Genomic DNA, 15843 nt, shown 5'->3' on the forward strand with positions numbered 1-15843 from the left:
GAAGGCCTTGTTTCTATCAGACGCTTGCCAAAACCAAGAGCTAACGTAAACTGGTGTTCTCATAAGAAGACAGATCATCCCCACAGTCCCTTGTCTGCTCTTTTTCATTCTACCTTTTCATTCTGAGCTCAACTACCACATTTTTTCCTTTGCATGTGCATCTGTTTTCCAACCTTTCCTTCTCTCTTGGCAAGCACTGGTTAACCAGAGAATACACAGGCTGCTTTAGGACTTTTAGCACCAGGCAAAATGACACAGCCTCCTATACCTCATGGTGTCATTGTACAACTGAGACTTTTCTACCACCCGTCTAACAGGGGATCTGTTTTCCACAACCAGGATGCAGTTTTGATTTAACCAACAGGGACAGCAGCACAGTTTTGCTTGCCCTGGCCAAGAAAGGCCTGTATTACATAAACGCTTATAGAGCAGCTGGGGAAGGCATTCAAACTTCTTCCAGGAGCAAATAAAAATCACCCTTAGGGATCTCATTTGGACAGATCTAACAGGTGCAAATGTGGCCAACATGCCAAACAAGGAGAGAAAGCACCAACCATTCACCAGAATTCAGAAAGAGATCAGCATCTGACTAGGCACACATGAGAATTAATTGAGAGAGGGAAAAATTACAATGTTGTATTTGCTGATGAAACCCTTAACATTATAATTACCATGAATAACATGAATATATTTCACTAAGGATTTCATTATATAACATTATTTTCATAAAATAATTCGTGTCTTTTTCCACTTTTTTATGTTACTGAAGCCATTTGCACAGGGCTCACTCCAAAAACAACTCCTGTAGGTCTGTGTCAGGTACACTCTGGGGTCAGCCTCACGTTTCCGCCAAGTGTTCAGACTGATGGAACAGTATCTCACAGCTTCCTTTTAAACTGGCTCTTACACATTGCTGGCTGCCCACACCCTCCATCCCAAGGGTGCTGCACACTGTGTCTCCTGCTTCTCCCTCCGCTGCTGCCACTTGCTCTTTGGGTGCACCCTTTGGAACCACTGAAGAATTTAATGTCGCTGTGATACTGAAAGGAAACCTCAAGCGACAGAACTCCAGTCATCAGAGATTATCCCTACATAATACCCCAAGCACACCTTTTTCCTCTTCAAATTTCCTCTGAAATTTGGGGATGAAACAGGAAATTCTCTTAAACACAATTAGCACAGCAACAAAATATACCTGCTTCTTCTAGCATGGGTAATTTTCAGCTCTTTTGTACACATATTTTTCTGCTTATTTTCTTGTTCTATTTTGTATGCAACTATTGAACTTCTGTTTTTTCTGTTTTCTCGCTAACGCAATCATAGCTAAAAGTTACTTCCATATAAGCTAATAAAAGTGCATCTGCTTGGAAAATTTGTGAAAAAAAGTCTATAGATTGTATAAAACGTATCAGTTTGGTTTTGTATTGTCATGGCAACACTGACGTCTTCAACTTTAAATGACAGAGTTAATATTTGTGGAATGTTGTCTCTTAATGTATTTTGGGAAGCTGTGATAAAGAAGAACAAACTATTATTTTAGAATAGAAACCTGAGCGATATATGGATATATCTCATCACAGTCACATTTATTCATCATTTAGCATTTCAGCTCAGAAAAAAGAGTTCCTGATCTCAAATAGCATTTGCTCAAGCCAAGTCAAGGTAGAATTTTATCATGTTAGCATTATTACAACTCCAATCTCCCTGTGACCACAGATACCTGAACGTGTAGGCTTAATTCAACATATAATTCAGCATATAGGCATTTCAGAAACCTATCATTCCAGGGTAATAAATCACAGTATCACAGTATGTTTGGGATTGGAAGGGACCTCAAAAGATCATCTAGTCCAATCCCCCTGCTGGAGCAGGAACGCCTAGGTGAGGTCGCACAGGAAGGTGTCCAGGCGGGCTTTGAATGTCTCCAGGGAAGGAGATTCCACAACCTCCCTGGGTAGCCTGTTCCAGTGCTCTGTTACCCTCACTGAGAAGAAGTTCTTTCTCAAATTTAAGTGGAACCTCTTGTGTTCCAGCTTGATCCCATTACTCCTTGTCCTATCATTGTTTGCCACTGAGAAGAGCCTGGCTCCATTCTCATGGCACTCACCCTTTATATACTTATAAACATTAATAAGGTCACCCCTCAGTCTCCTCCAAACTAAAGAGACCCAGCTCCCTCAGCCTTTCTTCATAAGGGAGATGCTCCACTCCCTTCATCATCTTTGTTGCCCTACGCTGGACCTTCTCCAGCAGTTCCCTGTCCTTCTTGAACTGAGGGGCCCCGAACTGGACACAATATTCCAGATGGGGTCTCACCAGGGCGGAGTAAAGGGGAAGGAGGACCTCTCTCGATCTACTGACCACCCCCCTTGTAATACACCCGAGGATGCCATTGGCCTTCCTGGTCACAAGGGCACAGTGCTGGCTCATGGTCATCCTGTTGTCCACCAGGACCCCCAGGTCCCTTTCCTCTACACTGCTCTCTAATATGTAATAAATAGTAAGTTAAAACACACAGTATCAAAGGATTTTAACTTATCAACGCACAGCGTGCTTTTAAGGCCCATGACACATACAGGAAAACATTATGAATCATGTTGATGAACAAGGTAGTTCAGAATTACCTTTGAGCAGCAGAAGTCAAGGAATAAACACACAGCGGAGTCCTGTGCAATGATTAGGGACCACAATCCTTTCTGCTTCAGTTATTTGAAATGAAAACTGTTGATTTTGCTATGATTAGTTATTAGGACAGATAAAACTTTATATGCAAGCCAATGAAATGAAAGCCAAACAAAATACATTCAGTCACAGAATTCTGCTGTTAAAAGTGTGATTAGCATTTAACTTTACAGTTATCCCAAGGCCATAACTTACACAAAAGGAAATACAGCTGTGGGCAAGTCTTTATTTGCAACATATCTTGGAATGTTAACATAATTCATTAAGAATGCCAAATGCTTACATGGCCATTTATTATGGGCTGCTTCTCCACAGTTGCTCCTGTTCCCAGGTTTTCTCTCCTATCCCAGCTGTCACTGCTGTGGTTGTGTGTCCACATCCAGAAACAGCTTTGTGTCCACACAATATTCACAGAAAGTCGTTTAGTGTATTGAACTGACATGTAGCATAATGCAGGTATTTGAAATTATTTCCTCTTGGGTTTTCATAATTTTTTTTATAGCAAACCATGCACATGTATAGATCTTCAAGTAAATGTAAAAAGCAACAGTGCACTAGAGCTTTGTTAGATGTTATCACGTCTATTAAATCCTGTGCTAGAATGGCTTCACTACGTGAAGCAAGAGAAGAAAAGACTTTATTACACAATAGCAGCAGAAACATCCTGCTTTTTTCACTTTAGCTTTTAAAATGTTTCTAGACTATTATTTTGGTTTATGGTGGTGGAAATGCAAAGATGTGCAACAGGTAGGTTTGCACAGCAAGTCAAAAAGATAAAGCTGAAAGCAATTTTCCATTTTACAGACTTCAGAACCAAGGAAAGGCGCCATGCAAACTCACTTTTTACAAACTTGTAATACCAGCATATCTCTTCACTAAATCCATAAATGACAGGTAGAATTTCTAATATAGTTCTGTATTTTTCACTGCTTAAACTAATGTTATGGATTACTGCAGAGACTTATAAAGAAAACGAGTTTATGGTCAAAATTTAAATGGTTTGATGAGCAAAACAAATTAATTCTTCTCACTTTCTTCCAGTAAAACATAATCAAAACGAAAAAAAAATGCCTTAGTAGAATTTACGTGTACAAATAGAAGGTAATTTCTATTGAGGCAATGTTCTACAAATCAGTCTCTACACACCCACAAACTTCTATTGACATAAGCGAAAGGATTACATAAGCCTTGAATGAATTTGGGAAAACTGAACTACTTACAACAGTCAAGGGCAGAAGGAACTACAGACAGGTTAGTTAAAGCTCTCAGTAGTGAAAACCTAAGACTTCACACATATTTCAGACTTTAAAACTGGCAGGAAAAAAAAATGTTTTCAACTATTTTGTTGACTTTTTTGTACCCTATAGTTATACTCCTGTAGCGGTGAGAACCCAATCTGCTTTCCAAACTGAAGAAAGAAAAAAGTAGAAACACAGTAACCCCAAACAGCTTATTTTCTTTAAGTGTAACAGTGATATATGAAAGAATTAGACTTTAAGGCCTGCTTTCTTCCATATATCAAAAATATCACTGTTGGCCTTTTATTTTTTGTTTAAAAAAAGCTTTTTCACCACTGAAGATTAAAGATTTGAGGCTTTTTCATTATGTTCAGAAGTCTGACATAAGAACATGCACGGGACACCGTAGCAAAGGGTCTATTTCAAACTGCTTGAGGTAACTGATGCCCACATCAACTTGCTGTGCACAGAAGACAAAAAGTAACAGGAGATGAGAGCCTCAAGTACAACAGGGTTGTACTAGAACCATTACTAGAAAAAAGAAGAATGAGCAAAAGGGGAATGGTAAATCAGAATTTGCTTTTGATCTAAATTTAAAACATAGGCTCAACAGGCAAACAAATAGCAAGGAGATGGCATATTTTCTCGATCTGATCTCATGGAGCCCTTAAGAAAAGGAAACTTTACAGGTGGGAAAAAGATTCGTAAGGACGCATATGCATTGACCACAACACACGTTCAGCCTGCGAATCTGAGCGGGAGTCAGGCATGAGATAAAATTATATCGACCTTCATTTGCCAATGGGATTAGACAGAGATTCCATGGACAGAAATTTTGGGTCTACGTACTACCATTTCTTCCATGTCCCATTTAAGAAAGTAAATCCTTTCATAAATTATATCTATTTCAACATCCCTGTCTCCTGTTACAAAACCGCAATTATGTCATTATATTCAGAGATTCATAACTACTAGCCCATATACCATTTGAAATACCATTAAAACACTAAATATCAGGAGAGTAACATTGCTGTGGAACAGAGCATTCAGCTGTGTAAAAGCCAGAAAATACACTGGTCTGTCTTTCTCACTGCATTCCATGTGTGAGAGCAGCGATCATTTCCTCAGTCCTCAACAGCCGTGTGGTTGGAGTTTCCTTTTTGGCACAGTCTGGGAAAGTGATAAAAGCGCTGGGAAAACCCCTGAAGGAAATTATAGTGCTGCAGTCCGTATACTTAGTGGTAACCACAGCTGGCCACTGCCACAGCTGCAGGGGAATTACACCACATGACGGGAGCAGAAGCAAACCCACCGCACAAGCCTGTACTAGACGGAGGGATGAAGACACGGAGCGCTGAGGCTCCTCTGTTCACGCTCATAAATTCACACTGGATTAAAGGTGCCAATAAGGGTGATCACACTGCATAACCAAAGAGCTGTAAGGGCTGGAGAGCCACCTTGCTGCCAGGCATTGAACGTTCACTGGGCTGAACAAGATACAGACAACATGGAAAAATAGAACCTGACCATAAGATAGAAGCTCTAAACAAAAAAAAAAAATCCCCAGACATAATTGGCTATATTATGGTAGCAGAAGCTCCCTAAGTTTGTAGTCTAAATTTTCTTTTTACTCAGGCGAGCAGCCAGCAATTTTAACACAACTAACGAACGCAACAGAATTTAAAAAAAATATGTATTTTTGGTAATTCAAACAAATTTTAGTTTGTTTTCTGTTCAGCTGAAAAGAGGCATCCAAGTCTACCTAAGGATGAGCCACCCCACATCCATTTTCCTGCAAATTATGTTGGCATCAGGTTTGACATTAAAGCTCATGAAAGCAAAAACAACACCGTAACGAGAACTGTGCAATACAGATACTTAAAGGAAGGTTGTTGGTAAAAATATACCCTATATTTCATTCTTTAAAAGCAATTGCTTTGTCTGCAGTGGGTTGCTTTCTTAGGTGTGACTACTGAGATAAATCCACAACAATCACTCAACAAAAGCCATTCAGACTGATAAAATGAATGAGACCAGCAGGTCGCAGGAGGTTTATGCTCCCCCTCTACTCTGCCCTGGTGAGAGCACATCTGGAGTACTGTGTCCAGTTCTGGGCTCCCCAGTTCAAGACAAGGAATTACTGGAGGGAGTCCCGTGGCGGGCTACGAAGACGATTAGGGTTCTGGAGCACCTTTCTTTTGAGGAGAGACTGACAGAGCTGGGTCTGTTCAGCCTGGAGAAGAGAAGCCTGACAGACAATCTCATCAATGTTTATAAATATCTCAAGGGTGGGTGTCAAGAGGATGGACCAGACTCCTTTCAGTGGTGCCCAATGATAGGATGACAGGCAATGGGCACAGACTGAAGCACAGGAGGTTCCATCTGAATGTGAGGAGAAACTTCTTTGAGGGTGCCAGAGCACTGGAACAGGCTGCCCAGAGAGGTTGTGGAGTCTCCTTCTCTGGAGACATTCAAAACCCATCAGGACACATTCCTGTGTGATCTGCTCTGGTGAACCTGCTTTAGCAGGTAGGTTGGACTGGATGATCTCCAGGGGTCCCTTCCAACCCCAACCATTCTGTGATTCTGTGACTTTCAGCAGTTTCCTCCCACTGCTGTTCTGAAATATTATACATTCATTTTCGCGGATATTTATTTTCCACTTCTCAAATGAAGGCACAAAGAGTAAGATGTATGTGTTAAATTTGTGTACTATGTTATCAAACCAAAACTGACTAAAGAGGTTTGGTTGTTAGACTTCCTGTTGGACATAAACACACCTTGCTGAATCTACTTAAGAGAGATGCAAGATTTTCAAAGATTGTCTCACTGAGCCCCAGACCGTAATGTAGATACCCTCTGTAGCACAGGTTTATGAAGTACATAAAGAAACCATCTAGAATATCTGTAATCACACTCAAATTTTTTAGACTCCTGCCAACACTTCAGCACTAACACTGATCTTGTAATGCTGTGAACTTCAGAGCCTTCCCAAACTAAAATGAAGCTGTTGCTAAAGTCAGAAAACACAATACATTCTTGAAACATCATTAAAAGTTTTATCCTTAAACAAAACAAACAAACAAAAACTAAAACAATAAGAAAGAAACCTTTAGAATGAAGCATACTAAACAGCTGTTTGCTCTAACCCAGTGTGACCAGTTTGTGTTGCCAAATCAATCTCCAGCAATGGCTAAAATGTACAGGGAAAAGCATCAGCAAGGCACGTAGAACTGACGCTTCTGCTACACACCTGCAGCTCTCAGCATTTCTCTATGGAAATCCTAAGGCAAAATCCTATTTAGATCTCCCTACTCAGTATTTACCAATGAAACAGAACTTCACAAAGGCGCTGTATCCTTTTTCCTCCCACTCACAATTAAGGTCTCTACAGCGTCTCATGCTCTGCAGCACACATTCTACAATTTCCTTCTCCACTGGAAAAAAAGAAACAAACAAAAAAAGCCCACAAACCTCCTTCATGTTAAACCCTGCTCTGTGACCACTTCACATTTGAGAAACAAAATTAGTTGTTTTCTATTACAGTTTTAAGTGAATTGTGTGTTCTAGTCTAACAGCTGCCTTTTTCCCAAGCTGATGAAATTTGGGCTACTTTGTGTTGTTTTTTTTTTTTTCAAATGGTACCATTCTGTATTTTTGACCACTGAGTATGATTTACAAACTTGGGTAGCATCAAAGTATGGGTGCACCATGGGTGCACCAGAGTAGCCTTACGTTTTAAGTATTTTAAGTATGTCCTAAATTCTCTTTTTCTCCACAGTCCCACCAGCACTGAGACGATGTCTGCAGATCCACAATGACTCTCAAGTCAGGCAGAAACAGCCTGTTGTACATGCACAGTTCACTCAGCTTCACAATCACCATTATTTTGCATTCATTAACCCTGAATTTCTTCTGAATTTACTGCCTCAATACCTATGGTGGGATCTCTTTCTCCTTATCTCAGAGGTCTATAGCGTAATCTCCTGTGTCTGAATCTTAATTCCTTCTATACCCATAGTGTCTGTCAGACAGCATTCAAAATAGGACAGATGACTCACACCACTAAAATATGTACATCTCTCCAGCAACCCTCTGAAGTGAATCTTAAGCATCAGTTCAGATAAAAGTTTCACAATGCTAGAAAAATCCCAGCTTTGTATTTTGAAATTCTCTAACTTACAGTTTACAGTGACCTCTATTTTTGATAGTCCTTAATAATTCTGTAACAAAAACAAATCGTCAGGTCATAAAGTGTCCCTTCCTCCAGAAGGTTTATGTATGTGGTGAACACAAGAGATTCCTGATGAATCCACTGGTTTTGTAATATTTTGTAATAAAAACCAACCACTTACTCCTGCACTGTTTTCTTTTTCAAGATGGCCATTATACTTGCCATCATCTGTTCCTCAGGAGGAGTAAAGATTACACTCAGCAGTTCATGGTTCATCATATCACTCCTGACTTCTTTCAGACCACTTAAGTGATGACCATTCAGTTTCAGTCGTTTATTACTATTCATCTCAAATTCAAGTTTCTTTTTAAAACAATGGATTTCCATAAATTTGAGCTAAAAGTCATTTTACTGACACTGTTAGCTGGAGATAGCTTTTTCTTGATTCCCTGTAAATAATGGTTCATGCAAAAGGAATGCTTTGACCTCGTTTATCTTTCCTAAATGCTCTAATTATACCTTGGTCAGGTTTTTTCAACACCACATTCTTGTGGGATTCTTGTTTCCAATGAGTTTAACTCGTAGTTTTATGCTTTTAGTAAACTCAAAATAATTACTTAAAGTAATTCCCGGAAGATAATTTTTCAATCTTTCTTATCAAAGCTTACTTCTAAGCCTGCTAAGCTCAAGTTCTTTTCCATTCTCCTTACTCGGACATGAGAAGTACTTTCAAAATAATGGCTGGGTTCTGGATTTGGTATTTGTTTCAACTCCAGAAACTCTTTACTTTTTCGTTCACCCGCCCTTGGATTTATTTCTAAATAAAACCAACGAAATAAAGTTTTATCCCATTTTAGCAGGGCGTTCTCTCCCTTAGAATGTTGCATACATGTGCAATTAGCACTGTGTACTAGAAGGTCTCTCATAACCTGCAAGCATTTTCTCTTTAGGTACTCATTTTAAACTCCCAATTAAACAGACTCCTAGTTCTTCATAGTTACCTGTTTATAGAGGTTAAATACTATATTGCGCTTTCTTCTACAACATGAATGCAAGTTCAGTTGCCAAATTTCACCCTCATTTGTATAGAATCGTTTTTTAAAACAGTTGTACACTGAGCCAGGCTATTTCTGCACCATTCCTAAACTGGTCAAATTACTCACTGTCTCGGAAACCCTTACGGTGCAAGTAACTAAAATCTTGGAGGAACTGGCTGCAGTTACAAGAATGCCAACCAAAGATGTTACGCATACAGGATTTAGTTTTCTGTTTTCTTCAAAATCAATTATTAGAGCCCATACCTTTTAGCAATAGGTACAGATGATGGAATGGGAGATGAGCAGTCACCGAAAGGAAGTAACAGGCGATCTTCAGACAAATCCCCAATTAACAGAAATATCCATAAACCAAAAGCAGAGAGAAATACCAGCTAAGGAGTGTCCACCTTTTGCTTGAGATTATTTTCTTCCTAGGAGCTGGTATAGTGCTGTGTTTTGGATTTAGGATGAGAATAATGTTAATAACACACTGATACTTTAGTTGTTGCTAAGCAGTGCTTACAGCAAGTCAAGAACTTGTCACTGCCAGGACAGCTGACCCAAACTGGCCAAAGGGATATTCCAGACCATCTGACATCATGCTGAACAAAAAATGGGGGGAGTTGGCCGGGTGTGGGGATCACTGCTTGGAGATGGGCTGGGCATCGGTCAGTGGGTGGTGAGTGATTGCATTGTGCATCACTTGTTATGTGTATTTTATTACTATTAGTAGCAGTAGTAGTAGCAGTATTATTATGGTTGTCGTTATTTTCCCTTTCTGTCCCATTAAACTGTATTTATCTTAACTCAAGAGTTTCACTTTTTTAATTCTCTCTCCCATTCCCCTAAGGTGGGTTTGAGTGAGTGGCTATGTGGCATTTGGCTGCCTGCCAGGTTAAACCACAACAAGGAGGTACCATAAAAGCTTCCAAATAGCTAAAGGCCAGGAAAATACATGAAGGCTGCATCATTGGAAATGTCACCTGTTCTTACACTCTTTCTCCTAAGCAGCCACTACTGGATACAGAATACTGGGCTGAGTGAATCTCTTGTATCACTGCTCTTGCATTAAGTGTCTCAGTCATTAAGAACTTGGAAAATACACAGCATTTCAAAACTGAATAGATAAAAAGAAAAGAACAAAAAGAAATAGAAAGGAAAAATATCAGAATTTTCCCTTTGAAGGCTTGTAAAACTAAATAATAGAGAAACCTTTGATCTCCCTTCGAGTTTGCTACTCTTCCTTGCATCAATAATTAATTAATATAATGTTAAAAACCCCAAAACTAAACCAAGGACAACTGAATATGCTCGAAGAGTCAAGCGTTATTTCCAGCTCGAACTGAAAAAACTTGAAATCAATAAATATGTGAATACACAAACAATATTTCTCACGAAGTTTAGTAATTTCACAGCAAGCCAAGTACATTACTGTGTAAATGCACATGTGTCTCAGAAAGTCAAAATGGCCTTTGAGTTTGAAAAAATCCAAGCAAAAAATATTTCTCTTTTTGAGAGTACTCCCCACTCCATAGGGGCACTGCAAACATTTGCTATTACCAAAATCAGGAAATTCAAATTAGTCTGGTATTATTTTCACATCTCTGGAAAGAATCAGAGCAAAAAAAGCAATCCTGTAAACTGCTCAGTGGAAGAAAACACATGAAAACATCAGACTAAAATCAGACAAATTGAGTACATCGATAATTTCAGAAAGACATGTTAATATTGATTTACAAACCCTTGTTCGATGCCCAGATTTGAGTTAAAGATTTTTTTTAAAATTCCATTCCACTTGGAATGGAAGGTCCTTGAGAAAATGGCAACCATTTGTCTTCGTTATTCTTATTATCCTATGATGTAGACAGTACAGATCTTTACTGTGTCCCTACATTTTCATTTACCTGTAAATATTTGCAGGACATATATGCTAGTTAATTATAGTTAATAGTTTGCACTGTTACACAGGTTTTGTAGAAAAGTATTATGTGTTTGTGGGTTTTTTTTAGAAAGGAAGGTAAAGAAGGAAATCAAATACTGGCAACAAGACACATTTATTTATCTGGACCCCAAGGGCACCCATTTTTTTAGTATGCCAGTGGAAGAAAATGAGAACTTCTACCAGAAGCAGCTGAAGGAGAAGATGCATAAGCCACACTACTTTCTACAGTTCTGACAATCTCTCCAGAAGAACTTCCTGTCAGGTGCTTTATAGCATTAGGTTAAATATTTTCTACTGGGCACTATCTCGGCTTTTCTGATTCTTTCAAGTATAACCTGAAGAAGGAGGATTTGAGAAAAAATATAAAATGAAATAATAATAAAATAAAAATAATAAAAATAAAAACGATAAAAATAAATTAGAAAAGAAAAGAAGGAGAGAAGGAGAGGGGAGAGAAAGGAAAAGAATACCACAACCATCAACCAAAACGTGCTCTCCGGGATCTTGTCTGCCTTCTAGATAAATGGAAAAAATGAAGTTTGGCTGTGATAACAGCAATTCCATACCAGCAAGCTTTTTCAAAACCTGCTCAGCAGTGCACAAAATACTGGAGCAGTAATCTGGTAAAATATGAAGCATGGATGCCATAGTTATTGGAAATCACCTCTGCCAAACACTTCCATATCAAGCACAGAAAGTATCCTTTATTATTCAGTTTGGATGACAGAAATTAATAATTCCATTTGCTCTGCAGTATCTGTTGTGACCTGGCCACTCCTTTAACCACAGAACCACTCACAGAACCATCATGTATAAATCTGTGTGGCCTCCAAGCATGAATTATCTCATCATCCAGGACATCCTGATAGTATTTCAGGTAGTCTGCTTCATATCTCATTGACACTCGTAACTTCTAGATGGAAAAGACATTCTAAACACTAAGAAAATGTGGCTTTTATTTGTTGCTAATGCGGGGAAAACCTGTTTTCTTGGGCATAAGTAATCTATTAATGTACAACACACTCTAAAAGTGTTCACCTCAGAAGCGTCAAATTCTACAGGCAGAGGAACAGCACAATCACTTCTATGAAGGACCTGAACTCACCCCATTTCTCCATGCATTCAGGTTTTCATCACTTCAACAACATCTACCAGGACCATCTTACTACAGACTTGATTATTATTCCTGACAATCAGTATTCTCAACCAAAAGTAGCATACATGGAGCACTGAGGCCTCATGTCCTCCCTGATATTTCTAATAACAAAATTCTCGATTTAAAAGCCATACATGTGACACCTTACCTTTGATGCCATACGCATGAAGAGTGAGTTTTGATCCTCTGCTGTTCTCATCTTCTCATTTTTGACCAAATCCTTCAGGTCCATACTATCATCATCCTGAAAATACCTTACTCTTTCTTTATCTACATGAGTAGGGACCTGGAAATAAACATATTGAAAATATTAACCTAGTGAGAAAGATCAACTATAAAAATCAGATCCTAGTAATTTCAAAATGTTTAAAGAATCAGAAATCAAACTAACCACATCTAAAACAATTGGGCTTGCTGCTTCATTTGACCTAAGGGAAAGAAAAAACCAGCTTTCTCTTTCTTCAATTGCATTAGTAGGTCTAAATAAAAATACAGCCTCTTCCCACAACTGCTACATCCTTTATATCCTTAAGCTATCACAGGTACGTCATTACAACTCAGAAAGGTGTACGGTAATTCACTGAAACAGTCAATCAACTCAGAAACATGGAATATTCCAAAAAGTAAACTTTATTATTTACAGAAGCTTTTCAATTGTCAAGTCACAGACACTACTAAAAATATGTATAAATGTGATACCTCTGCTGGGAAATGCTGCCATCTTAGACAGAGAGTACAGGAGAACAGAGTTTGCCCTTTAGGGCAGGCCTAAACTAAATCCTGAAGGAGCATAGGGAACAGTCATCAACATAAAGCAGAGAGAGCATTTTCCAAAATGGAAACAACAGCAAGATGACAAACAATTCCTCACATTCTTGTGCCTTTCACTCCTCCACAGCAGTGTTACAAACTGAGCCGTCCTACTAATCAAAAACATACTTGCTAGAAATATGAGGTATTGTCATCTCCTCTTTTCCCAAGATGATAGAAATATTAGTTTATCTACTGTTGCAAGCAAACATCCTAAGAATAAAACACTATGAGCTTCTCACTGTCCCCCAAAGCACTTTTTTGCAAAGATTAGGTCATAGTATTTATTACCAGGAGCAGCAGTATTTTTGATCAGGAGAAAATAAAATGAAAATTAGCTCCCAAGACCTGAGTATCCCAATAAAATATTTCTTATTTTGGAAATATTCACCTCTACTAATCTGCACTATTTACATAACTTTATGTAATATAAACTACTTGGCTAAGAGACTGTGATAACTGGAAAAACTTTTCCTTGAACGTGCATTTAAATAAGCCCTAAACTGATCCCTAGGGAAACACAGTCTGAATATAAACTTAATATATGCTTAATAAATATGTACTCAAACACCTAATTACAATCATCTTCCAAAAGAGACTTTTTAACTACCTATTGACATTCTGATAAGATGCTCAGATTCATAATGGCATCATAAAAGTAAAACTACAAAATCATTTCAGAATTACACTGTAATACACTTGTAAAAGTTACCATTTGTCGCTTTCTCCGTCCCCCTTTAGCCTCTTGCGGTTCAGTTGGTGCGGTCACAGGCCATGCCCTTCCACTTCCATCTGTTCTGACAAGGACCACTTGTTCATCTTCTTGACGGCCTGAAGCCTGTGTCAGGTTTTAAAATGTATTTTAAAACAGATGATACACACAAAACCAAAAGAAACACCTAATCCACACTAAATAAATGTTTTAAATCCTGAAGATTCAATAAGAGCTTCTTTACATTGTGTGTGTTCACTGTAATTGAAAGCAGACAGTATTACCTTACACAAGGTATTCTTTTCCACATTCAAAAAGAACACAATTTTAAAAATGTCTTCAGGTAGCTAAATGCAGTGTTAATAAAACCTTCCCAAAATGAACTAAGTTTGTATTCCTGGTTCTTTCTCATAAAGCTTCATCCCCAGAAGAAATAAAATATATTCCTGAAGACTTAAATAGATAATATTGAATTAATATACACTACCATGATTATAACAGTGTATTCCTGAAAACCATCTGAAAAACTGCCAAATATTACCACATCTGGCCTTTTTGTGAACTGGGGACATCAGGGGTTTTTTGTTTCTTTAGTGGATTTTTTTCTTTTCAAAACTTAGCTAACAAACTAGCCAAAACATTAGATATTGCTTTTCAACATATTGAATTAGATCAGACTTTTCTTTCCTGCACTGCACCGACCATTAGTCATGGATCACTTTTATCACAATGTAACACTAAAAATTTTTTAATCTTGATTCTAGGATATGCAGAATAGGAGATAAAAACAGCTCAACATAAATATATCTCTCTATAGTGAAAAAGAAACAGATGAGTAGATGTACATCGATTATTTAGGTCAAATTAAATTATAGATGAGGCAGAAATGACAACGTTTACATCATCTGTTTGTGTGTTGAAATATATGGAAACAAAACCAAACATTTACCTGATATATGCCAAATAAATCATTTGCATTTGTATGGCACACACATTCAGTCTCACATTAACAACAACGGTACTTAGGTACTGTTTCTACATACCAAGAGCAATTTGGAATCATGAGGAAGATATATTTGAAACCTGACTAAACCAAGCTCTTGAGGTGCTGGATATGTGAGGTAAGAGGAGAGGGCAACAAGGGAAGCTGTCACACACTAACCCTTGGTCCTCATGGTGGAACAGAACCAGCAGTTCATCTGCTGGAAGAGCAACACAGTAGGGCACAAGCAATCCAGACTCGAGTACATGGAGGACAAGTATTGACACAAATGCTGAACAAAGTAACAGCCATGGAAGTGAGCAGCTGCCTTGGCTACAGCAACGATGAGACAGTGGAGCTTAAGATTGCCAGGGAAAGGAAGAAAGCAAGTAACAGAACAAAGAAAAACCCTGGACTGAAGGAAAATGGACTTCAGTTTATCCAGGGGTCTGCTTGGCTGGATCCCAGGGGAAATGGGAAATGGTCATGAAAGACAAAGGTGTCCACAAGAACTGGATGGTCTACAAGAACAACTTTCACAGAGGATGAGAAGGGTCCATTTGATCTGCTATTTGGCTAAATGGGGAACATCTAACAAAAATAAAAGGACTTTTAACAGCAAGTGGAACCCGAGAAGAGTTACCCAGGAGGAACACAGAAGCACCTTCCAGGCATGCAGGCACAGAATTAGGAAAACCACAGCTGAAGCTGAAGGTACTAAGAGACACAAAGAACAAAGAGAAGGGATTCTGTGAGCATATTGGGTATGCTTCTACAAGCAAGGACAGCACAGGTCCACTGCTGAAAGAGAGGAAAGGCCTAGTGACAAAGGACATGAAAGGCGAAAGAGGCTAAGACACTTGATACCTTGCCAGCCTCTACCAGTGAGGTCTACCCTCAAGTTTCTCAAGCCCCAGTGCCCAGCAGCAGAGTTTGGAGGACAGTTGTACTACCTGCAGGAAAGCAGAACCAACTTAAATACCACCTAAGCAAATGGGAAACATACTAGTTTATGGATCTAGATGAGATGCACATATTGATTAAGCTGCACAAGAGGTCTCTCCCTATCACATCTGAAAAGTAGTGGTGATCGACAGATGTCCCTGGAAA

General features: G+C 38.7%; 1 protein-coding gene across 2 annotated transcripts in view; it reads right to left on the reverse strand.

Annotated features, from left to right (window-relative positions):
- CWF19L2 (CWF19 like cell cycle control factor 2) overlaps nt 1-15843 on the reverse strand; it is an 85213-nt gene that overhangs the window by 25458 nt on the left and 43912 nt on the right. For both annotated transcript variants that reach the window (XM_071803755.1, XM_065831732.2), the window contains exons 11-12: nt 13752-13877; nt 12378-12515 (exon numbers count right to left, since the gene is read on the reverse strand). In XM_071803755.1, coding sequence (XP_071659856.1) covers nt 12378-12515; nt 13752-13877 — 264 coding nt within the window. The remainder of the gene's footprint in view (nt 1-12377; nt 12516-13751; nt 13878-15843) is intronic.

Source organism: Patagioenas fasciata, chromosome 1 (assembly GCF_037038585.1).
Source record: "Patagioenas fasciata isolate bPatFas1 chromosome 1, bPatFas1.hap1, whole genome shotgun sequence".
Lineage (NCBI taxonomy): Eukaryota > Metazoa > Chordata > Aves > Columbiformes > Columbidae > Patagioenas > Patagioenas fasciata.